Source organism: Ornithorhynchus anatinus, chromosome 7, assembly GCF_004115215.2.
Source record: "Ornithorhynchus anatinus isolate Pmale09 chromosome 7, mOrnAna1.pri.v4, whole genome shotgun sequence".
NCBI classification, from domain to species: domain Eukaryota; kingdom Metazoa; phylum Chordata; class Mammalia; order Monotremata; family Ornithorhynchidae; genus Ornithorhynchus; species Ornithorhynchus anatinus.
In genome coordinates, this window is record NC_041734.1 from 42,410,788 (window position 1) to 42,434,973 (window position 24,186).

The window sequence follows — 24,186 nt, forward strand, 5'->3', positions numbered from 1 at the left end:
AGCCTGGGCTTGGGAGGTCGAATCCCAGCTCTGCCACTTGTCAGCTGTGTGACTGTGGGCAAGTCACTTCACTTCTCTGTGCCTCAGTTACCTCATCTGTAAAATGGGGATGAAGACTATGAGCCTCACGTGGGACAACCTTGATTACCCTGTGTCTACCCCAGCGCTTTAGAACAGTGCTCTGCACATAGTAAGCGCTTAACAAATACCAACATTATTACTATAGGAGCACTGGGTGTAGTTTGTTTTCTTGAACTTCTGACAAGTAAATGTCCAGGTCGATACTCACTGGTTGTATCCTTCATGAATCAAATGGGAAGCAATGTGACCCAGTGGATAATAATAATAATGTTGGTATTTGTTAAGCGCTTACTATGTGCAGAGCACTGTTCTAAGCGCTGGGGTAGACACAGGGAAATCAGGTTGTCCCATGTGGGGCTCACAGTCTTAATCCCCATTTTACAGATGAGGTAACTGAGGCACAGAGAAGTTAAGTGCCTTGCCCACAGTCACTCAGCTGACAAGTGGCAGAGCTGGGATTTGAACTCATGACCTCTGACTCCAAAGCCCGTGCTCTTTCCACTGAGCCACGATGAGGAATGGGCCTGGGAGTCAGAAGGACCTGAGTTCTAATCCCAGCTCTGCCACTTGCCTGCTGTGTGACCGTGGGCAAGTCACTTCACTTCTCAGCAGCTCGGTTTCCTCACCTGTAAAATAGGGATTAATACTGCGAACCCATGTGGGACTTGGGATGTATCCAACCTGATTAGCTTGTGTCTGCTTCACTATTCAGTATGGTGCCTGACCCTCATTAAGCACTTACTAAAAACCATTAAAAAAACAAAAAGAAAAAAACTACCTTGCTATCTATATTGGCTCCCACTTTGTTTCTGCTATTACTGCAAAAAGGCATTTAAAGAACTCAGAGCTGCACTGTAGCAGGATTAAGGATGTGGTGGTTGACCAAAAGATAACGTTAGTTCCAATTCCTCAAAACAGCATAGTGCTTGTAGAGGATTTATTTGGATTCAGGAAAAGAAAATATCACTTCAAAAAATAAATTGGCAACAAAAGTGGCTCAAATTAAATCTTTGCTTGACTCTCAGAGAACAAGCAATTCGACCTTGGGACAAAGGAGCGAGGGGATTAATTCTTCACATTTTTTTGGTGTGGTATATATGTAGTCTCAGTCAAAGTAATACCTGTTTGGGGCAAGACAGAAGCCAAATATACAATGATTTTGTAGTCTAATAAGCTTTTACTGAGAGTCTGTGGGTTTGATAGTGGTTTTGAATTACCGCACAGAATATTGTCCTGTACTTCCTTTAGGCTGCCCCTTTGTGGACGTGAAGAAGTTGTATCTTATTCCTGCTCATAAAATGATTTTCAACAGTGTCTGTACGTGTATTCAGAAGTAGACCAGAAATACAATGCTAGAGAGATAATGCTGAGGAAGAAGAGATTCCTCCCTCACAGTGGAAATGTGTCTCCTGGACTAGGGAATTAGGAGATTTCTTCTGGACACTCTTTTGGTGATTGAGCTTGGCCCTAGGAAATAATGCCTTGAAGCAAAAAACAATAATAATAATGTTGTTAATATGGGAATCCCAACTTTTTCTGAAACTACTTGAGTGACTTTTCAAAAATCAGGTTGTGTAGTGTAGTAGGGAACATTCAGTAGAATCAAGAGCAGTTGATTTCTCAATTTAGGTAATAAGTCTGACATTGCTAATACCTGCATTCATATTCACAAGCAAGATTCCCTGCTATTACAGACATGCCCTCTAAATAACCGAGAGACGGAACCCCAGATCCCTTGATCAAATCCATGGAGGGCATCAGTAAAGAAAAAGAAAACTCACAACCAAGAAGACTGTACACGGTTTAAACTTAATAATGTAATAATAATGTTGGTATTTGTTAAGCGCTTACTATGTGCAGAGCATTGTTCTAAGCGCTGGGGTAGATACAGGGTAATCAGGTTGTCCCACGTGAGGCTCACAGTTAATCTCCATTTGACAGATGAGGTAACTGAGGCACAGAGAAGTCAAGCGACTTGCCCACAGTCACACAGCTGACAAGTGGCAGAGCCGGGCGTCGAACTCAGGACCTCTGACTCCGAAGCCCGGGCTCTTTCCACTGAGCCACGCTGCTTCTGTCGGAGCAAGCAATCAATACTAATCACTGAGTTTTTACAGTATACAGAGCATTGTACTATCTACGCAAGGGAATACATAGAGATGAAATCCATGATCCCTGGCTTTAAAGACTACAAAGAGGGCGAGAGAGACAAAAAAATTATTTTATTCGGGAGATAAAGAGCTATAAAATTGGCTATAACCAGAAGAGAGATGGATAAGTGAATAAGTAAGTGTTTCTATAGTAAAGCACACAAGTTGATATGAACCTAGGGGCTTCCAGTGGCTGTAAGCATCACAGGGTTGATGTGGTAGCTGGTACTATATGAACTTGGGAGAAGAAAATTTAGCAGAGAAGGCCTTCTAATAATAATAATAATGTTGGTATTTGTTAAGCGCTTACTATGTGCAGAGCACTGTTCTAAGCGCTGGGGTAGACACAAGGGAATCAGGTTGTCCCACGTGGGGCTCGCAGTCTTAATCCCCATTTTACAGATGAGGTAACTGAGGCACAGAGAAGTGAAGTGACTTGCCCACAGTCACACAGCTGACAAGTGGCAGAGCTGGGATTCGAACCCATGACCTCTGACTCCAAAGCCCGTGCTCTTTCCACTGAGCCTTCTAGAGGAGGTGGGATTTCAGGTGGGGCTTTGAAGATGGAGACGAATAGAAAGTTATTTGGAACATCCTCCATGACTTGTGCTCCGCTGGCAGGAATATCTCTCTTTATTGCTGTATTGTACTTTCCAAGCTTTTATTACAGTGCTCTGCACACAGTAAGTGCTCAATAAATACAAATGAATGAATAAATGAATGTAGCTCCTTATTTTAGGAAGCAGGAGAAAAAAGATCATTGTTAGGAGTACAGAAGTTAGAGAATTACAATTATAACTTCCTTAATACTAGAGAAGACTAGGTCTGGAAATACCTAACGTAAGAGGAAGTGAGGTAAGTGTGTAGTTGAGGAAGTGGGATTTAAGGGACTTTGGTGGGATGGGAAGAAAATGGAATCAGGCAGAGACCCAGAAGGGCCCTTATAATTCATTCCACTTGCTTCTCTGATTGGAATAGACTTTTACCATTTCTAAAAGCTCTGATCCTTGAAGCAGTGATAGACGGGGAAAGAGAAAACAGAATCGAGAAGGCTTGTACATCCTCTGGGAACATGGCGACAGTCTGGCTCTAGGCTTCAGATCAAACCACAGGTCTACAGTGCTGCCTTACCTTGAGAAGCAGCGGGGTCTAGTGGCAAGAGCCTGGGCCTGGGAGTCAGAGGACGTGGGTTCTAATCCCGGCTCCCCCACTTGTCCGCTGTATGACTTTGGGCAAGTCTCTTAACTTCTCCGTGCCTCAGTTAACCTCATCTGTAAAATGGGGATTAAGACTGTGAGCCCCGTGTGGGACAACCTGATTACCTGATATCCACCCCAGTGCTTAGAACGGTGCTAGGCGGTAATAAGTGTTTAATATATACCATCATTATTATTATCTTCTCTCTGGCTATGAGAACTGGACCCCACACAAGCAGCTCCTTGAACAGTTCTGCCAACATCACTTACTTTCCATGGTCAATATCAAATGGCCAGATGAGATCACAAATCAAGAAGTTCTAAGAATGTACTCAGTCTCCTGGCATCGGCACTATGCTCTCCTTTAACACAGCTATCCTGGGTGGGACGTGTGAGGAAAATGAAAGACAGAGGGAAACTCAGGACAGCTGTTGTTTGGAGAACTGAAACTGGGAAACCAAAAGCAAGAAGAATTTGAAGGATATGGGAAAACAGAGTCTCAGACAATGCTGCCTTGCACTTGGAAACTGGGAGTCAACTGCTGAGGATAGACCCGCATGGCTCACTGCCATCAAGGAGAGAATGGGTCTCCTGGAGCCAAAGCTTCGCACGATGAGAAAACAGCATCAAGTGCAGTAGATACTAAGCACCACAACACAACAAGAAACAACTTTTTGTGTGCACAGTGCAGCAATGACTATGGCCCCATATTAGACTTTTCAGCCAAACGCACCAGCACACACTCCTAGGGGAATTTCACCATCAGTGGTGTCTTCTTCCAATAGGAAGGACAACTTTGTATGATCCGTGAAACCCACGGTAACTGGATACGACTGGCCGGAATGATTCCCTATATTCAACAATTAAATTCGAAAGGTAAAAGCCAAATTGAAGAGAAATTCATCCTAAAGTAATCATTTTCTTTCGTTGTGAGGTTTCTCCTTATCACTTACGTACACGTGTATATTTGCATATCCGATTTGTCAGCTATTTCATCTTTATTTATTTGTACTTGTATCTTATTTACTTGTTATAACCTTGTCCTTCCTCTGTTTCCTCTATTTCCATTTTTCTCTCTCATTAGATTGGAAGCTCCTTGAGAATAGGGAACATGTTTCCTGTTTCAGTTGTACTCTCCTTGTGTTTAGTATAGTGTTTCGCTCTCAGTAATCACTCAAATACCACTGAGTCGCTGAAACCTTTACTGAATGTAACACTTCTCGACGTCAGTTAGAAACACAGAACCGTGGGACTTCCTGAAGAACAAAAATCTTGGTTTCTTATGCCTCTACCATTATTAAATTCAGTTTTCCACCGAAGGTTTGAGAAAAGATTACCCAGAATAAGAACGGTTTAATTTTTAGTTTAATTTTTAACAATTTGACCACCTCTCTGTGCCTGCAGTTAGCAAATATTGACCTGCGATGGTCAGTATACTTTGTTGAGCATTCTGGTTTAAACTTTGGATTTTCTTTTCAGTAGCTTTCCAAAGCAGAGATAGGCTAGTTTAAAGCCTAGGGCGAATCCTTAAAATGTACAAATTTGTCTCTTCTTACCATCTGTCTTCCTGTCTTTGAGACAGACAAAAGTGGGAGAAAGTAGTGGGGACTCTGGGGATTTGCAGCCTAGGCTTCTAAATACACCGGCTGTGACAGTTTCGTGAACTTCTTGGTGGTGGTGACAGTATTTGTTAAGCATTTACTAGGTACCAAACACTGTTGTAAGTGTTGAGGTAAATAAAATATAATCAGGTTGGACTCAGTCCCTGTTCCGGACATTCTAACTAGGAGGGGGAACAGAGTGTTGTATCTCCATATTACAGATGAGAAAACTGAGACAAAGAGATGCTAAGTGACTTGTCCAAGGTCACTCAGCAGACAAGTGGTAGAGCCAGGATTAGAACCCCTGACTCCCAGGCCTGTGCTTTTCCCACTAGGCCAAGCTGCTCTCCTTGAGGCAAGGATCATCTCCCAGGCAATTCACTAAAACTGCAGATTGATTGACTACGTCGTTCTAATCTAGACAAAATGTGTGAGGATCACAGAGAAGGCAGTCCACCTTCTCACCTTCTGTCTCCCTGCAAGTGTTTGCCTGCAATTTCCCATTCTGAAACTCAGACTCTGGTGCTTGGCTTTCTAGCATTCGCTGGTATGAGACACTGTCACTCTTTTAAAGAATTAAATAAAAATAAAGCACCCTAAAAGCTAAAGGTGAAAACTCTTTTTCTGCCCTCTGTTGGGAGGAGTCGGGGAGGGAGAAAGGAAAAGCAGGAAAGGGTGGAGACGGGAGTGGAACTGGAAAGGGGAGAAAGGTCACATTTTTTTAGCTTATTTAACTAGTGACACACAGACTTAAGGCAGATTTTCTGAGTGGTAACAGCTTTAACAAAGAACTATTTTGTTTTTGCGCCTGTGTTTGTATGTGGGAGAGAGAGAGAGAGAGAGAGAAAGAGCACTCTCGGGAGAATACCTAATCAAGGAAATCGCATGTCTACAGGAGAGTTCTTTATCAACCTCTGTGGAGATCACCCCCGTGGAAGGATTTTCAAATGTCTAAGCGAAGCAGTCAACCCACCCAAATAGGTAAGTGCTGAAGAAACAAAATCATCAGGCAGGAGAATCGAGAGGGAACATACTGATCCTGGGCTCACAGGTGCTTAATTTGAGTTCCATACCTTAAAAACTAGTTGTTGACAGGGAGATCTTGGGATCAAGGAATGTCTTGATTTTTATTATATGTTACTCAACATTATGGAAAGCATGGTGAGGCCTCTTGAAAGGAGTGGAGATGAAGTTCTAGTCCTGGCTCTGCTACTCACCTGCTGGGTGACAGCCTCAAACCTTAGGGTCTCAGGACCCAAAGTTCCTCTCTATACCTCAGGAATTTAAAAGACCAGAACTTGAGGCGCTTAGCTGGATTACGGAACAGTTTTGCCGATCTTGTCCTCAGATCGCGATTTGTCCTCCGTGTATTGGAGGGGTGGGATGTGAGACCCCAGAGCTAAATTAATTTGCTAGGATTTCTTTACCTTGGATTTCCCTCCTGAGGAGAAAGGAGAAGGAACCATTGCCAATAATCGAGCAATGGTATTTACTGAGCACCTACTATGTGCAGAGCAATGTACTAGGCACTTGGGAGAGTACAATACAGCCAAGTCGGTAGTCATATTTCCTGCCCACAACAAGCTTACGGTCTAGAGATGAACTTAGAATAAGAGCAGGAAGGCAGAATCTATTCACAGAAAGATGGGAAACCTTTGATAAGAGAACAAAAGAAAGAAAATTTGTTGTATAAAAAGGGAGAAAGAAGGACTCGCAGGACCTGAGGATCTAGGGATTATAGCCAACACAATCAAAGATAACCAAACACATGTTTTGATTAGTAAGGCTGATTAAGGAATATATCTTAGACACTGTTATTAATGATAATAATAATAATAGTATTTGTTAAGTGCTTATTCTGTGCCAGGCACTGTCCTAAACGTTAGGGTGGATATACCCAAATTAAGTTGGACACAGTCGCTGACCCATGTGGAACTCAGCTTCTCAATCCCCGTTTTACAGATGAGGTAACTGAGGCCCAGAGAAGTGAAGTGACTTGACCGAGATCACACAGCGGACAAGCGGCAGAGCCGGGAGTAGAACCTATGACCTTCCGACACCCAGGCCCATGCTTTATCCACTATACCGTGCCTTAATGCTACCCCTTTTTCAAAGGAACCGTGTCAGGTTGACATTTTTTTTTCCTCTCATTAAGGGACGTCCGGAGTCGAGGTGGGTATGGAAGTCACGATTCTCCGAAGCAACAGAGTGGTGTTAAATGACGAAGTAGTTCCAGCAGAGATCCTGATCTCCAGTGGCACCATCACCAACATTCTGCGGGGTGGAAGGCGAACCCAGAGCCACGTTGAAAAGGGAAGTCTGGGGCAAATTGCTGGGGGGCCGGAAGAGACGGAGGAAATTACTTTCTAAAGTTTCTGTCCGAGGGTGAATAAGGGTTGAATGAAGGAGAAGCTCCCTTAGGGAGCTTCAGGCCCTCTCAGTCTTCACCTTGTGGAAAGATCATAGGCCTGGGAGCCAGAGGACCTGGGTTCTAATCCTAACTCCCCCACTTGCCTGCTCTGTGACCTTGGGCAAGGCACTTAACTGCTCTGTGCCTCAGTCTCCACCTCTCTAAAATGGGAATACGATACTTGTTCTCCTTCCTACTTAGGCTGTGAGCCCCATGCGGGGGAAGGAAGCAGTGTGGCTTAATGGAAAGAGCACGGGCTTGGGAGTCAGAGGATCTGGGTTCATTCATTCATTCAATCGTATTTATTGAGCGCTTACTGTGTGCAGAGAAGTATACTAAGCGTTTGGGAAGTACAATTCAGCAACAAATAGAGAAAATCCCCGCCTACAACGAGCTCACAGTCGAAGCCCAGCTCCACCACTTGTCTGCTGTATGGCCCTGAGAAAGCCACTTAACTTCTCCGTGCCTCATCTGTAAAATGGGGATTCATTCAATAGTATTTATTGAGCGCTTACTATGTGCAGAGCACTGTACTAAGCGCTTGGGATGAACAAGTCGGCAACAGATAGAGACAGTCCCTGCCGTTTGACGGGCTTACAGTCTAATCGGGGGAGACGGACAGACAAGAACAATGGCACTAAACAGCGTCAAGGGGAAGAACATCTCGTAAAAACAATGGCAAATTAAGACTGTGAGCTCCACGTGGGATAACCTGATTACCTTGTATCTACCCCAGCGCTTAGAACGGTGCTTGGCACATAGTAAGCGCTTAACAAATACCATAATTATTCTCTATATTATTATTATGGACTGGGTCCAACTTGATTATCTTATGCCTACTCCGGCGCTTAGTACAACGTTTGACTCATAGTAATAACATAAATACCACAATTATTATTGTTATTAGTGTGGATCTAATTTAGAGCCAGGCCAGGACTGTGAAATGAAAGAGCGGGTCAGCTTTCTATACTTGCTAGGGAAGAATTTAATTTCTTTTTGCTTTAGATTCTTTTATTGATAGTACTCTTCATGGGGCCCCATTTTCAAAACAAGGAAAAATTATTACAAAGCCATGGACCATCTGGCACTTGCTTAATGGCGTGGCTCTTTCTAAAAACAAATGCCATACACAATAGCACAGGTGACTTTGTTGGAGGTGCTTCCTGGTGTAGCAAGAGGTCTAAGAGGAAGGCTGGGAAGACAGTGGTAGGGATGGGAATGTAGAAAATATCCAATACTGGGGCCTCATATTTTTTCTCCCCAGGTGCTACATTTCTGCTCCAAATAGGGTTGATCCTCTATATGCAGCAGGGGATGAGAAATAATTAGAGCACTCTATATGACTGTTCTTTTTTAGTAGTATTTTTTAAAGCACTTACTATGTGGCAAGCTCTGTACCAGACGCTGCAGATAATCCCAGCTCTGCCACTTGCCAGCTGTGTGACTGTGGGCAAGTCACTTCACTTCTCTGTGCCTCAGTTATCTCATCTGTAAAATGAGGATTAAAACTGTGAGCCCCACGTGGGACACCCTGATCCCCCTGTATCTACCCCAGCGCTTAGAGCAGTGCTCTGCACATAGTAAGCGTTTAACAAATACCAATATTATTATTATTATTATTATAATCGGATCAGACACAGCCCATGGGGCTCGTAGTCTAAGTAGGAGGGAGAACCGGCATAGAATCCCCATTTGGCAGATGAGGAAATGGAGGCACAGAAGAGGTAAGAGATTTGCTCAAGGTCACCCAGCAGTTAAGTGGTGGTCAGTGCTCTTTCCACTAAGCCACGCTGATTCTCTCTGAAATCAAATATCTGAAGTTGCCAGTTAAGTAACATGCAGCATTTTTTGAAGGATCCCAGGGCTGTGGAATTCCTCATTTGAAGTCCAGCCGAGTGAGTTTTGTTTCTCTAAAAAGTTGGTCCCAAGACACTGGAGGTGAGGGATTCAATCAGATGTTTTGCCAGGAGGTGTTGAGGGAGACGGGATTTTTTACATGCCTTTCTTCCACTTCTCTCTTTCCGGCCCAGGTGATATGCCCACACCTCTGCTGTTGTTTGTAGAGCAACTATTGTCTGATTTACACTGCTCCCGTAACAGAGGCCCCCAAACTGAGTTACTGTTCTTCCTACAGGGGGAAAAAAATATCCTTTTGATAGGTTTCAGATTTAGGACTTCCACAAAGGTCTGGTATCACACAGTTCTTTAGCATCATCCTAGTAAAGCCATCATTGAGTCCTCCAGTTGTACCTGGAGAGGACACAGAAAGTGCTAGACATGTTAAAAATGAGCTATTTTAACACAGAATGAATTCAACCCTGCTGCTAATCATCTGATTAGTTAATCAAGAATGCTGATTTTTGAAAGTCATTAAACTTCTCTGGATTTCCATTTCCTAATCTGTAAATAGGGATTCATCCACTGTTCTCTTTCATTCAGTCAGTCATATTTATCACTTACTGTATTCTTAAACTGTGAGCTATATGTGGGACAGGGATTATGCCCCACTTGATTATTTTGGATCTACCCCGGGGCTTAGAAGAATAAATGGAACATAGAAAGTGCTTAACAAACTCCTTGTCTTCCCAATGGCAAGGCCCTGCTGCCCTCCAGTTACAATCTTATCACATCACACCCATGGGTGAAGGGAAGACCATTAGTCTTCCAGTATCAGGTGAAATCCAAGTTCCTCTGAATGGCAGAAAGGTTCCCGGGAGGAAATAGTCTCCATAGTTAGAGCTGCATCCTTCCGTGTGGGCGAGCAGCTGTTCGTCCCCTGCAGATTCATTTTAAAATTGAAAATGAAGTGTTGCGAAAAAGGGGTGTTTTTTACATTCTACTTCCCTTTGCAATCCAGACTCTAAACAACCGCATAAAGCTAAATTTTTCTTTTCTAGTGCTGAACGTTTCTTTCGCCCTAAAGCAGCAACCATACCCATGACTCTGGAATTTTCCCCATTTGTTTTCCTGGAGGACAATTCAATTGATCCAATTTTAAGTTGAGTACTCTTCTATGTGCTGGGAGAGATAAAAGTTTATCAGACCTGGCACAGTCCCTGTCCCACAAACGATCATCATCGTCATCAGTGGTATTTATTAAGCACTTACTGCGTGCAGAGCACTGTACGCTTGGGAGAGTACACTACGACAGAGTTGGTAGACACGTTTTCTGCCCACACCAAACTTAGAGTCTAGAGAGGGAGACTGACATGAATATAAATAACTTAAATAATTAATTATTTAAGCACCAAGGCCTTCCAATCTAAATAGGCGGGAGAACAGATATTGAATGCCTGTTTTACAGTTGAAGAAACTGAGATACACAGAAGTTAAGGGACTTGCCCAAGTCCACTCAGCAGGCACATGGCAGAGGTGGGTTTAGAACCCAGGTCCACTGACTCCCAGGCCCACGATGTTATCAGCAGGTCACGTTTCTTCTCTCCTTTGAGCACTCTCTATGTGCACTAAATGCTTGGGAAAACGCAGAACGGTTAGTAGACACAACTCCTTCCCCCAGGGACTTAACATGGAGTAGTGGATAGAGCACAGGCCCGGGAGTCAGAGGTCATGGGTTCTAATCCTGGCTCTGCCACTTGTCAGCTCTGAGACCTTTTGCAAATCACTTCACTTTTCTGGGCCTCAGTTCCCTCATCCGTACATTGGGACCTGAGCCCCAAGGGAGACAGGGACTGTGTCAACCCCATTTGCTCTTATCCACCCCAGTGCATAGAACAGTGCTTGGCACATAGTGAGCGCTTAACAAGTAACTCAATTATTATAATCCAGCTCTTTATCAATGGCATCTTTTGTTCCATTTTGAGTCTAGCCTTTTTTTTTTCTCCAGTAGGGACCTCTATCCAAATATTTGTGCTCTCCAAATCTAATGGCCACTTGGGTTGGATGTTGTCCGAATGTTCAGAACAGATTCCCTCTTCCTCTGCGTGGGACTGTTGGACCAGCCCCATCTTACTTTCTGGTTCCCAGCCCTCAGCACCCCCATTTTCTGAGTTTTCCTACCTCTAACCTCTGGGGCTGAGTCTCTCTCCTTACATTCCTGGCATCTTGGGGAGATGGCTCACTGAGGGGAGGAAACACGTCTGCCAACTCTATGGCATCGTTTTCTCCCGTGCGCTTAGTACGACCCTGCGCCTGAAGTCAGCGCTCAATAAATACCCTTGATCGAGCGACTGATGGTCGCTACCTTTTCTTTGTCCCCTTTCTTCCCTCCACACAGGTGCTGGACGTTGGCGACTTAGTGGTTATGCCTGGAGTTGTAGACTGTCACGTTCACATCAACGAGCCGGGACGCACGGACTGGGAGGGCTACTACTCTGCCACACGGGCCGCGGCGGCCGGGGGCATCACGACAGTGGTGGACATGCCACTGTACGGTATCCAGAATTGTGCCGGAGGCCGGGGGGCAGGGAGGGGCACGGGCAGAAGAGGGCAAAGATAAGGAGAGCATACGAAAATGCAAACAACAAACATTTCACCGCCCTGTTCAATTCTCACCAGTCCCTTATCAGTGTCCAACACTATTCCCTCCACACGTTTACCCCCTCTCCTAAATGAGAACCCAATACCGTCATCTGATCAAACCACCAACGCTCAGTTCCAACATTGCCCAGATCACTCACTGTCCCCTCCCCTTTCGCCGTAACCCTTGTTCTAGGCCCAGTTATAACGAGAGGCTTCGTCAATTGTCTCAGTCATTTTCAGTGAAATAGACTAATCAGTGCCACCCTCTGATTTAGTGGCTCATCGACCCATTATCTGCAGGCTCCAGCTTCTAGCTAATTCTCACAGAATAGCCTACTTTATCCCCAACCCAATCAGAGAGTGAAAGGCAGTGGGGCAGGAGAATGAATGACAGGGGAAAGAGTAATCCTCGGAGAAAAGAACTGTGCTCGGTAGTACCTGAAAAATTATTTGCAGTTCTTGCAGTAAGCGCTCGATAAATTTGATTGAATGAACTTCAAGGTGCCTCAGGGGAAAAAAAATGATCCCGTAGTGAACACACCTGGTGCATTTACACCTTCACTCACTGACTTTTTCTTTTAAAATCATATTCGTTAAGTGCTATGTGCTAGGAATTATACTAAGCACTGGGTTAGCTCATCAGGCTGGGCACAGTTCATATCCCACATGGGGCTCAGAGTCTTAATCTCCGTTTTACAGATGAGGTCACTGAGGCACAGAGAAGTGAAGTGACTTGCACGAGGTCACACAGCAGACAGGTGATAGAGCCGGGATTAAAACCGAGATCCTTCTCGCCCCCAGCCCCGTGCTCTACCCACTAGACGGTGCTGCTTCCCAAATACTTTTAAATGCTTTGACTACCATCCAAACTGGACTTAATCCCAGGCATTGCAAAATACACAAGAAACTTTTCTCTGCGACTTCTCCCGTTACTTTTTAATCAGCTCAAACCTCCTCCTGCTCGGGAGGGGGGAGGCGGAGGGCAAATGCTCTACAAGACCTGGAAAGGTCACTGTGGATCTGCCCAAGGGGGGTGGGGCCCGAATCCCAGCACCTCTGGGGAGTCCAGGGAGCAAAACCTCTAGAATCCAGGCTTCCCAGTCACCCGGAGGGGAAGGAGGCGAGATGCCCAGTTTAACTGTTGAACCCACACCTACCCCTACCAGTCAGCCAATCGATCATATTTATTAAGAGCTTACTGTGTGCAGAGCACTGTACTAAGCACTTGAGAGAGTAATAATAGTAATTCTGGTGTTTGTTAAGCGCTTACTATGTTCCCAGCACTGTTCTAAGCGCTGAGGTAGATACGAGGCAGTTGTCCCTCGTGGGGCTCACACTTTCAATCCCCATTTTGCAGCTGAGGTAACTGAGGCACAGTCAAGTGACTTGCCCAAGGTCACACAGCCAATAAGTGGAGGAGTCAGGATTAGAACCCATGTCCTCTGACCCCCAAACCCGGGCTCTTTCCACTAAGCCACGCTGCTTCCCCAGTGTAGGAGACACATTCCCTACCTGTCTATCGTCTTACTATCGATATTACACAGTCTATCATATTACTCTTTCAGTGGAAAGAGACCAGGTTTGGGAGTCAGAGGTCGTGGGTTCTAATCCCATCTCTGCCGCTTGCCAGCTTTGTGACTTTGGGCAAGTCACTGAACTTCTCTGTGCCTCAGTTACCTCATCTGTAAAATGGGGATTAAAACTGTGAGTCCCACGTGGGGCAACCTGATCACCTTGTATCCCCCAGGGCTTAGAAAGGTGCTTTGCACATAGTAAGCGCTTAACGAATGCCACCATTCATTTTACTTGAGGACTTACTGTGTGCAGAGCACAGAGTACAGCATAACAATAAAACGGACGCGTTCTCTGCCCAAAATGAACTTAACCAGAGGCCTGAGACAAGTGGCAGTCAGAGCATTCTTGGGGGTTACCCCAGCTGCCCTTTTAAGGACAAGAATGAAGTAGGAATGAAAGGGAGAAGCAGTGTGGACTAGTGGAATGATCAGAGGCCTGGTAGTCAGAGGACCGGGGTTCTAATCCTGCCTCTGCAACTTGCCTGCTGTGTGACCTTGGCTAAGTCACTTACCTTCTCTGGACCTCATTTGTAAAATGGGGATGCGATATTTGTTCTCCTTCTCCCATGTGAGCCGTATCTGGAACAGACACTGCATACGACCTGACCAAATTTATCTATCCCACTGCATAGTAGAGTTCTTGGTACAGAGTAATCACAATGTGTTGTGCATTGGACTTCCCTCCAGATTGTAAGCTTGCCGTGGGTAGGGAATGTGTCTGTTTCTTGTTGAATCGTACACTCCTGAGCGTTAAGTACAGTGCTCTGCACGCAGTAAGCTTTCAGCAAATGTGACTGAATAAATCACTGAATCAGTGAACAAATGACATCATCATTTCTTGATAATTTTCACAATCCAACCTTTACATACTTACTCTTATACTTCTTTCCTATGGCAACCTTGGAAGAATATACTATCTAAATCTAAGGCAGGTCTATTTCCCACCTCTCACAGAATTTGGTCATGTGGTTGATCTTGGGAGGGGTGAGGGATTGGCGTAGGAAACTGCTTTCTCTAAGAAAAGTTACGATTTGGATCTCTCTGAGGAATTCACACAAAAGAGGGGCCGGTGTTAGGTTATTAAGCTCTTTGAAGGCAAGGATTGTGTCTGCTGACTTCATCATATTTTCCCAAGCAGTTAAAACAGTGCTCTGCACACATTAGACACTCAAAAAATATTACTGATTGAGGTAAAAAACAAAGCAAAAGCAAAAAACCCACATCAGATGCAGGATGATTCAAGCTTGATGAGAAAAGACTCTAGTGAAGAAACGGTAAGGGAGGACATTTTAAAGGTCACCCTGCCCTCCTACCACCAAACAGCTTTTCAGCTGTGATTCTGGCACAAAAAAGGAATGAAGACTCTTATCTCCGCATCTTCCCAGCTCCCTTAAGTGTTGCGGCTAAGCTGGGACTTGCAGGTTGAGGGTTTCAGGACTTGATTTTAACAGAAAACGAGCTGAAAGCCTCAGAGAAAAACACCTTCAGAATACAAGCTCATAAAAATCGGCATGGAGGTGATTCCCGGAAAATGCCCCCAAGATCTTGCCCGGTTTATCGATGCGGCAATCCGAAAGCCGGCAACTAGAGACAAAGCAGTTCACATTGCCCCCTCCTGGATCAACCCTATTGCCAAGCCTTTGGGTTATTTACCTCGAAAAGTAAATAGGAGATTTTAGTGGAAACAACCTGCAGTGTTTTGGGGGCTTTCAAAGTGGGGGTTTTGGGGAAAGGAGAAGGATTTCATACTACATTAATTCCAATTAAGGGAAGGAAAATTCCAGTCACTAAGCAGTTCCTCAGGATAAGTCCAAACTCCCCTGGAACGGTAGAACGCTCTGTGACAAATATGATCCGATCAGTCTGTCAGTGGTATTTATTGAGCACTTACCATGGGCAGAACAGTATAAGAAACATTTGGGTGAATATGATGTAACAGATTTGGTAAACAAGTTCCCGGCCCATACTGGGCCTAGAGTTTAGAGGGCTCTTCTTCTTTTCTGTTTCCGTCGCTGATGATCTCCCCTCTCTGCCATGAGAAATATTGGCATCATAATAATGGTGGGATTTGTTAAGCACTTACTAGGTGCAAAACACTGTTCTAAGCGCTGGGGGGATAAAAGGTGATCAGGTTGTCCCACGTGGGGCTCACAGTCTTAATCCCCATTTTACAGATGAGGTAACTAAGGCACAGAGAAGTTGTGACTTGCCCACAGTCACACAGCTGGCAAGCGGCAGAGCGGGGATTTGAACCCATGATCGTAGTCAGCCTTCCTCAGGCCAATGCTATCAGGTGGCACATTCCATCTCAGACATCTTATAATCATTCATTCATCATTCAATCATATTTATTGAGGGCTTACTGTGTGCAGAACACCACGCTAAACCCTTGGAAAGTGCAATTCGGCGGGAAAGAGAGACAATCCCCGCCCGCACGGGGTTTACACTGGATTTCATGACATTTTTTCCACATTTATTTGGTATCCTGGCTTGGTATTCCACCACGTGGCTTAACTCACCCACTGTCTGCCTCCCTTCTAGGAACTGTATCCCTCCAACCACCACCCTGTCAAACTTTCATACCAAGCTGGAGAAAGCCAGAGGACAGTGCCACGTGGATGTGGCCTTCTGGGGAGGCGTGATACCTGGAAATCAGGTGAACGATTCTCTAGTCTGTCAGCTCCTTGAGGTTCCGGAACGTGTTTATCAACTCTTCTGTATTGTACTCTCCATCACTCCATCGGTCGTATTTATCGAGCACTTACTGTGTGCAGAGTACGGTACTAAGGACTTGAGAGAGTACACTATAACAGAGTTGGAAGACACGATCCCTGTTCACAATGAGCTTACTATCTAAAAGAAGGGGGAAGACCGTGCTCCCAAGTGCCTAGTACAGTGCTCTGCATACAGTGCTCAATAAATACCATTGATTGATGACTACTAATCAGTCTCCTATTCACTGTAAACCTTCCTGTGTCCCTGGAGTGGCCAGAAAGCAAATCAATCAATGGTATTTATCGATTGCTCGCTATGTGTAAGCTCACTGTGGGCTGGGAATGTGTCTATTGTTATATTGTCCTCTTCCAAATGCTTAGTACAGTGCTCAGTAAGTGCTCAATAAATAGGATTGAATTGAAAGCAAGTGCAGAGCACTATGCTAAGCAGTTTGGGAGAGTACAACAGAATTCTCAGATGCACTCCCTGCCCATAATGAGCTTACAGTCTAGAGGGAGAGCAAGCAGACTATCGACAGAATAGCCTTACGACTGAGCACTTAATAAATTCATGATGAATTAATTGGACAAAATCTATGTGAAGTATCTCGAATCTCAGCTTCTAGGAGATATACCATAGAAAGCTAAACGATCAAATGACTCTAACTACACCAATAGACCGGCAGTTTGTCTCACTAGCGTCCTCCATCCCGAAGCAGATTACAGTTTCTCAGACCCAGGCACTGATCTGTAGGAATAAAGCATGTTGTCCTTTCCCACCATTCCAGATCTGATGCACAGAGTGAATTCTGAGGCTTGTTTTCCCACCACTGCTGGCAACACAAGTTAGTGGATAATAGGAGGGTAAATACAGTCTTTGTTGCGGCCCACTCCGGAAGGCTGTCGCATCAACAGGACACTTCTTCCATCTGTCCCAGGCGGAGCTCGTGCCGATGCTGAAAGCCGGAGTACTGGGGTTTAAGTGTTTCTTAATCGCCAGTGGCGTGGAAGAATTCCCCCATGTCTGCTGCAAGGATTTGGAAATGGTGATGAATGAACTGCAAGGCACGGACAGTGTCCTACTGGTAAGTGAGAGGGTCCTGATAGCGGATGCCCCCTGGTTTTTCTGGTCCAGCTCGTTTGTTTATTCCACATGAGGAGTGTGGCCTAGTGGTTAGAGTTCGGGCCTGGGAGTCAGAGAACCTGGGTTCTAATCCCGGCTCTGCAATTTGTCTGCTCTGTGACCTTGAACAAGCCAATTAAATTATCTGTGCTTCAGTTGCCTCCTCTGTAAAATGGGAGTTCTGTGCGGGATAGGGACTGTGTACAATCTGATCAACTTCTATCTACCCCAGCGCTGAGTACGGTGTCTGGCAAATAATATGTATTAAAATACCATTAAAAGAAATGATAAAACCCAGAGAGCTGAAGGGAAGATTTTCTATTCTTTTCCACTATACTGTAAGATCCTCGAGAGCAGGGATCATGTCTACCAACTTCATTGTATTGTACTCTCCCAAGTGTTTAGTACAGTGCTCTGCATACCATAAATGCTCAAAAATTCCCCCTGGTTGATTTTTTTTTTATCAATAGGGAGGTCTGTCTTTAACCTGGCATAGTCTATATTTTGAGTGGTAGGTGGGTTGCAAGAGTGTGGACATCATGTCGGGGAAATACGTAGCTTGCGGAAACACGTTCATTTTGATAATATTCTTGGACTTGAAAGATGCAGGCGATACAAGGAGTTGTAGACTCTTTCTGAGCAAGTGAGGGGCTTAAAGAGTTTGGGTTACTTTTCTGGCAAAACTGTAGCAATCTTCAGTAGTATTTATTAAGGGTCTTAGAGTAGGAGCATAGGGCTGGGAGTCAGGATGCCTGAGTTCTCATCCTGGCTCTGCCACTGGCCTGCTCTGTGACACTGGGCAAGTTGTTTAACTTCTCCGGGCTTTAGGGTCAACATGAATAAAATGGGGATAAAAATACCCCTCTCCCCCTACCTCATAGAGATAGGCTGAGAATAAAATGAGGTAGTTGATGTTTTGGAAAAATAAAAGCACTGGGCAAAAAACAAGCCAGCATTATTAATGTATGTCTTATGATATTGTGTGACATGAACAAATAATTTCATATCTTGTTTTGTTGTTATATTCATTTACGTACTAGCGATATTGAGAATAATGATAATAAAAAACATTATTAGAGGGCCTTGCTGAGAATTTGGCCAACGAGGTGACACCCATGGAGACACACTGAAAAAAGACACAATTATTCTGGGCACAGTCCCTTCTTCTAGACTGAAATGTCCACAACCCACATTTCTGCCTCAGAGTCACTCCACAGAGATGGCTGGGCTTCTCCCTCTCACGGCACTGTCTTATGTCTTTTTATCCTTGGGGCAACTTCCGGTTAAAAGAAATGTTGATGTTCAACCCCTTCCTTGCCTTGATTTTTTTTTATGGCATTTGTTAAGCACTTATTATGTGCCAAGCTCTCTTCTAGGCTCTCGAGTAGATACAAGATAATCAGATTGGACCCAGTTCCCATTCCACTTGGGGCTCACTGTCTAAATTCCCATTTTACAGATGAGATAACTGAGGCACAAAAAAGTTAAATGACTTGCCCAAAGTCTTTTCCCCTCACGTCTGATTTGGTGTGTGCCAAAATTCATCGATCAAATCAGGGTTTGGACCAAAACCTTGGCGTTCTCTCCGTCCAAAGTAGAGTGAAATCGGGCTAGGATGGTCATCAGAACTATTTAGAAAAAGGAATAGTTGGCCCCAAGAACCAAAGTTTAGAGAATTATGGATGGAGAGAAAATCATGAAGGTATTACCACACGATTCACAGTACTTCTGGACATAAGGAAGAAGGAACACCATAAGAGGAATTAAAACAATGTTATAAATCTTCCGAGGTTCCTACCCAGTTAAAGGTTTAGAACTGAAATGATAATCAATCTATTTTATTTATTGAGTGCTTCCGGCGTGCAGAGCACTGTACTCTTGGGAGAGTACAAGTGACAGTGACAGACACTGGACCTCAGTCATCAAAAGTGAAATGAGAACGCAGTGAATCTGACACTTTTCTTGGAGGGCTTGATGCTCTGGTGGAGTTGAAGCCAAGCCGTCAGAAAATTCCACATCTTTAGTTCTTCAGTGGAAAAATCCAACAACAAGATCGTAGACTGTAAGCTCCTCATGGGCACAGACTGTTACCAATTTTATTCAATTGTGCTCTTCCAAGAGCACAGTACAGTGCTCTGAATACAGTAAGTGCTCCATAAATACCATTGTTTGATCTACTAAACATTGAAGGGGTTTTCCTTCTGCATTTCAGAAGAGGATAAAATATGGGATAAACTATTTCAGCACTGTGAACTCGTTGAATCTATCTTAAATATTGGCAAGGATTTTGGAGCTGCCCCAGAAAAACTTTTCATTTCAAAAGGCGGCAAAATTGGAACTGATAAATCTAAAGTAAAAAGGAGCTGGGATTGTTACTCCTTTTCAAGGAAAAAGTGCATTTCAAGGAAATAAATTAGAAATTGCCCAAAATAGCAAAGGGATCTATCAAGACACCATGTTAAATGTTGGAATCCAAAGAAGAAACCATTTGAAACTCTGAACATTTCAACGGAATCAATTCATAAGGAGCAGCATGGCCTAGTGGCAAGAGTATGGGCTTGGGAGTCAGAGGACATGGGTTCTAATCCCGCCTCTGCCACTTGTTAGCTGTGTGATCTTGGGCAAGTCGCTTAACCTCTCTGTGCCTCAGTTACCTCATCTGTAAAATGGGGATTAAGACTGTGAGCCCCATGTGGGACAACTGGATTACCATATATCTACCCCAGTGCTTTGAACAGTGTTTGGCACATAGTAAGTGCTTAATACTCTAATTATTATTATTACCGCATAGAAGCAGCATGGCTTAGTGGATAGAGCATGGGCCTGGGACTCAGAAGGATGAGTCTAACCCCAGCACCTACACTTACCTGCTGTGTGGCCTTGGGCAAGCCATTCACTTTACTGTGCCTCAGTCCCCTCATCTGCAAAGTGGGGTTAAGACTGTGAACCCCTTGTGGGACACGGACAGTGTCCAACCTGATTAGCTTGTATCTACCCCAGTGCTTAGTAAAGTACATGGCACAAGGGAGTGCTTAACGAATACCATTTTTAAAAAGTCAGAGAATATTATTTTGAAAGGAAAATGAAATATGAATAAGGCTACCAGTTAATGTCTCACACACTCTGGGTTCTTTCTCCAGTTCCATGCAGAAGAAGAACTGGATCTGGAAGCTAATACAACCGAGGGTAAGAAACACTAAATCTAGAAAATAACTCTAATGATAATCTGTCTTTGCACCCCGTGCCTGACACCTGTCCCATTAGGAAAACCGTGTCTGCTAATTCTGTTGTAGTCCGCACACGGAAACACTCAACGAATACCACTGATGGATTGTTGTTCAAAGATGGAATTCTAAAGTGTTGCATGGCTAAATGAAAGAGGCTGTCAACAGAATCAATCAATAGTATTTATTGAGCGCTTAATGTATTGGGAGAGTACAATATAAAAATTAGTTTTCTTAAGTAGAAGCGGAAGTAGGAAAGGAAAACGATTTCCTGTGTCACCAGGGATCTTGTGTTCTATTTTGCCCTCCGAAGTGCTTAGCACATTGCTTTGCAAATAGTAGGCACTAAAAGATACTATTGATTTATTTACTGTACGTGTAACTGTACGTGTACATGCTCTGTAGCCAAAATAGACACACCAAGACTTTTGCTGAAAACCCTAGAGTAGAAAACTATACTCTGAGTCAAATACTTCAGCGATGGTTATCACAGAAGTCAGACATGAAAAATGACACCTCTCTCTGGCCCGGCATATCCTCTATTCTGAGTCAAATATTTCAGCCATTATTATCACTTAAATCATATATGAAAAAAAGGCTCCTCTCTCTGGCCTGGCGTAGCCCATATCCTAAGTGGGAGGGTGGGTTACAAGAGTGCAGATGCCTTGTGGAGGAAATGTACAGTTCGTGGAAGCCAATTAATATGGAAAATATTTTTGCATTTGGCACTCAGAAGTTGCAGTTTGAGGCCTCTTCTAGGAACTGTAAATCCTTCCTCGGCAAATAATCGGTTTAGAGATTCTGGATTACCGTACGGTAAAAGTTTAGCAATTCAAGTCTACCAACTCTGTTATGTTGTACTCTCCCAAGCACTTAGTACAGTGTTCTGCATACAGTGAACACTGAATAAGTATGATTGATTGAATATATACTGAGCATCTATTTACTGAGCCCCTGCTGTGTTCAGAGCACTGTAATGTTTGGGAGAGTCCAGTAGAATTAGTAGATATGATCCCTGCTCTCAAAAAGCTTACAATATACTGGGAAAAAAAGGGCACCCTTTACTCTGACATGGCCAGAATAAATTAATACATTTAATTAATCTCTTGAATCATCATGAATTCATCTCGGAATTTTTATTAAACTTTTAGTGAAATTTAAGCAATCTCTTGACTCCAGTACTATCGATACAATGCTGTGAGGAATAACAATAATTGGACTTTTAAGTGCTTCCCAAATGACAAGCATCGTTTTAAGCCCTGGAGTATATACAGAATAATCTTATTGGACATAGGCCCTGTCCCCCTTGGAGCTTCGATCTAACGGGAAGGGAGAATAATCTCCATTGTGGATGAGGATACTGAGGCACAGAGAGTAAAGTGACAGGTCCAAGGTCACCGGGCGGGTAGGTGGTGGAGGCTTGCTTAGAACCCAGTTCCCCTTCCTCCCACGTCCATGCTCTTTCCGTTAGGCCATGCCGCTTCTCCACACGACATAACTCTCTGTCCAAAAAACCCCTAGCGATAGAAAACGCCAGGGCCGTTGGAAAGTGGACTAGATGGGTTTCCCGGGAGCAGGAGTTTATTGCTGAGGAGGTGAGGTTTAGTTCTCAGGGGATTCTCTTCCCCAGTTCAGGAGTCTCTACTTCCCGTATTCAGACGCCGATCCATCGGAGTACAGCACGTTCCTAGCCACTCGTCCCGACTCCATGGAGGTGGAAGCTATCCAGACCATCAGCCAACTCTGCCTACGGTACAAGTAAGCAAGAATCTCCGGAATCCTCGGAACTTTGGGTTTTGGAGAAGGAACAGGGCAGGGGAGGGAGGAGAAGCAGCGGGGCCTAATAAGACGACCCTGGGTCTGGGAGTCAGAGGACCTGGGCTCTAATTCCGGTTCTGAGACTTACCTGCTGTGTGACCTTGGACAAGTCACTTCACTTCTCTGGGCCTCAGCTCCCTCATTTGCAAAATGGGAATGCAGTGCCTGTTCTCCCTTCCACTCAGACTGGGAGCCCTATGTGGGACCTGATTATCTTGCATTTACCTCCAGCATTTAGTACAGTGCTTGATGTAGAGTAAATCCTTAACAAATAACACAGTTATTATTATCATCATTGACTATTTATTGCTATTGTTTTTCTAAATCGGGTGATTTAGAGAAGCAGCGGGGCTCAGTGGAAAGAGCCTGGGCTTGCGAGGCAGGGGTCATGGGTTCGAATCACTGATCTGCCACTTGTCAGCTGTGTGACTGTGGGCAAGTCACAATTTCTCTGTGCCTCAGTTACCTCATCTGTAAAAGGGGGGTTAACTGTGATCCTCACGTGGGGCAACCTGATTACCCTGTATCTCCCCCAGCGCTCAGAACAGTGCTCTGCACATAGTAAGCGCTTAACAAATACCAACATTATTTTTGTCTGTCCGTCTCCCCCGATTAGACCGTAAGCCCGTCAAAGGGCAGGGACTGTATCTGTTACCGATTTGTACATTCCAAGCGCTTAGTACAGTGCTCTGCACATAGTAAGCGCTCAATAAATACTACCGAATGAATGAATTATTAGTGGAATGCCAGTCAGAAACATGAAAACCCCCAGAGAGTCAGCTACCAAGTGCGTAGCACAGTGCTCTACACACAGTAGGTACTCAGTAAATACTATCTATCGGTGATTAATCCACCACAGAGAAAAATGCATTAATATATCAAGATAATATTTAAACACAAGAATACTCTGAAATCTAATTTCCTTCCCTGGTGGCAAGAGCACGGGCTCGGGAGTCAGAGGTTGTGAGTTCTAATCCCGGCCCCACCACTTGTCTGCTGTGTGACCTTGGACAAGTCACTTAGCTTCTCTGTGCCTAAGGTACCTCATCTGTAAAATGGGGTAAAATTAAGACGGCGAGCCCCACGTGGGACAAGAACTGTGTCCAAACCGATTTGTTCGTATCTATCCCAGCCCTCAGTACCGTGCCTGGCACATAGTAAGCACTTAGATACCACAATTATTATTAAAGAAGCTGCTTCTCACCCTCATGTGTTCTCAGTGTCTCTCTGTTTCTCTCCGAAAGGGTGAGATGCCACGTTGTACACCTCTCCACAGCTCAGGCCTTACCCGTCATCAGAGAAGCTCGTCGCAAAGGGGCTCCCCTCACAGTAGAGACCACGCACCATTATCTCACCCTGGCTGCCGGTCACATTCCTCCAGGGGGAACCTACTTTAAGTGTTGCCCCCCCATCAGGAGCAAGAACAATCAGGTGATTTGGGGTGGGGGGGAGGGAGATTGAGGAAAGGGGAAGCTCCCAGACTGAGCTTCCCCTTTTCCCTCTGCTGCCCCTCTACCCCCCCTTCACCTCCCCTCAGCTAAGCCCCCTTTTCCCCCCTTTTCCCTCTGCTCCTCCCCCTCTCCCTTCCCCTCCCCTCAGCACTGTGCTCGTCCGCTCATTTGTATATATTTATTACCCTATTTTGTTAATGAGATGTACATCCCCTGGATTCTATTTATTGCTACTGTTTTTGTCTGTCTCCCCGGATTAGACTGTGAGCCTGTCAGTTGGCAGGGACTGTCTCTATCTGTTGCCGATTTGTTCATTCATTCATTCATTCAATAGTATTTATTGAGCGCTTACTATGTGCAGAGCA

At 44.5% G+C, this 24,186-nt stretch overlaps 1 protein-coding gene across 1 annotated transcript in view; it reads left to right on the forward strand.

Annotated features, from left to right (window-relative positions):
* Positions 1-5,742: 5,742 nt before the first annotated feature.
* LOC100082873 (allantoinase, mitochondrial-like) overlaps positions 5,743-24,186 on the forward strand; it is a 31,930-nt gene continuing 13,486 nt past the window's right edge. The window contains exons 1-8 of the mRNA XM_029068452.2: positions 5,743-6,009; positions 7,184-7,341; positions 11,673-11,824; positions 16,033-16,147; positions 17,144-17,290; positions 20,469-20,514; positions 22,211-22,310; positions 23,615-23,801. Of these exons, the coding sequence (XP_028924285.1) occupies positions 5,976-6,009; positions 7,184-7,341; positions 11,673-11,824; positions 16,033-16,147; positions 17,144-17,290; positions 20,469-20,514; positions 22,211-22,310; positions 23,615-23,801 (939 nt within the window). The 5' untranslated portion in view covers positions 5,743-5,975. The remainder of the gene's footprint in view (positions 6,010-7,183; positions 7,342-11,672; positions 11,825-16,032; positions 16,148-17,143; positions 17,291-20,468; positions 20,515-22,210; positions 22,311-23,614; positions 23,802-24,186) is intronic.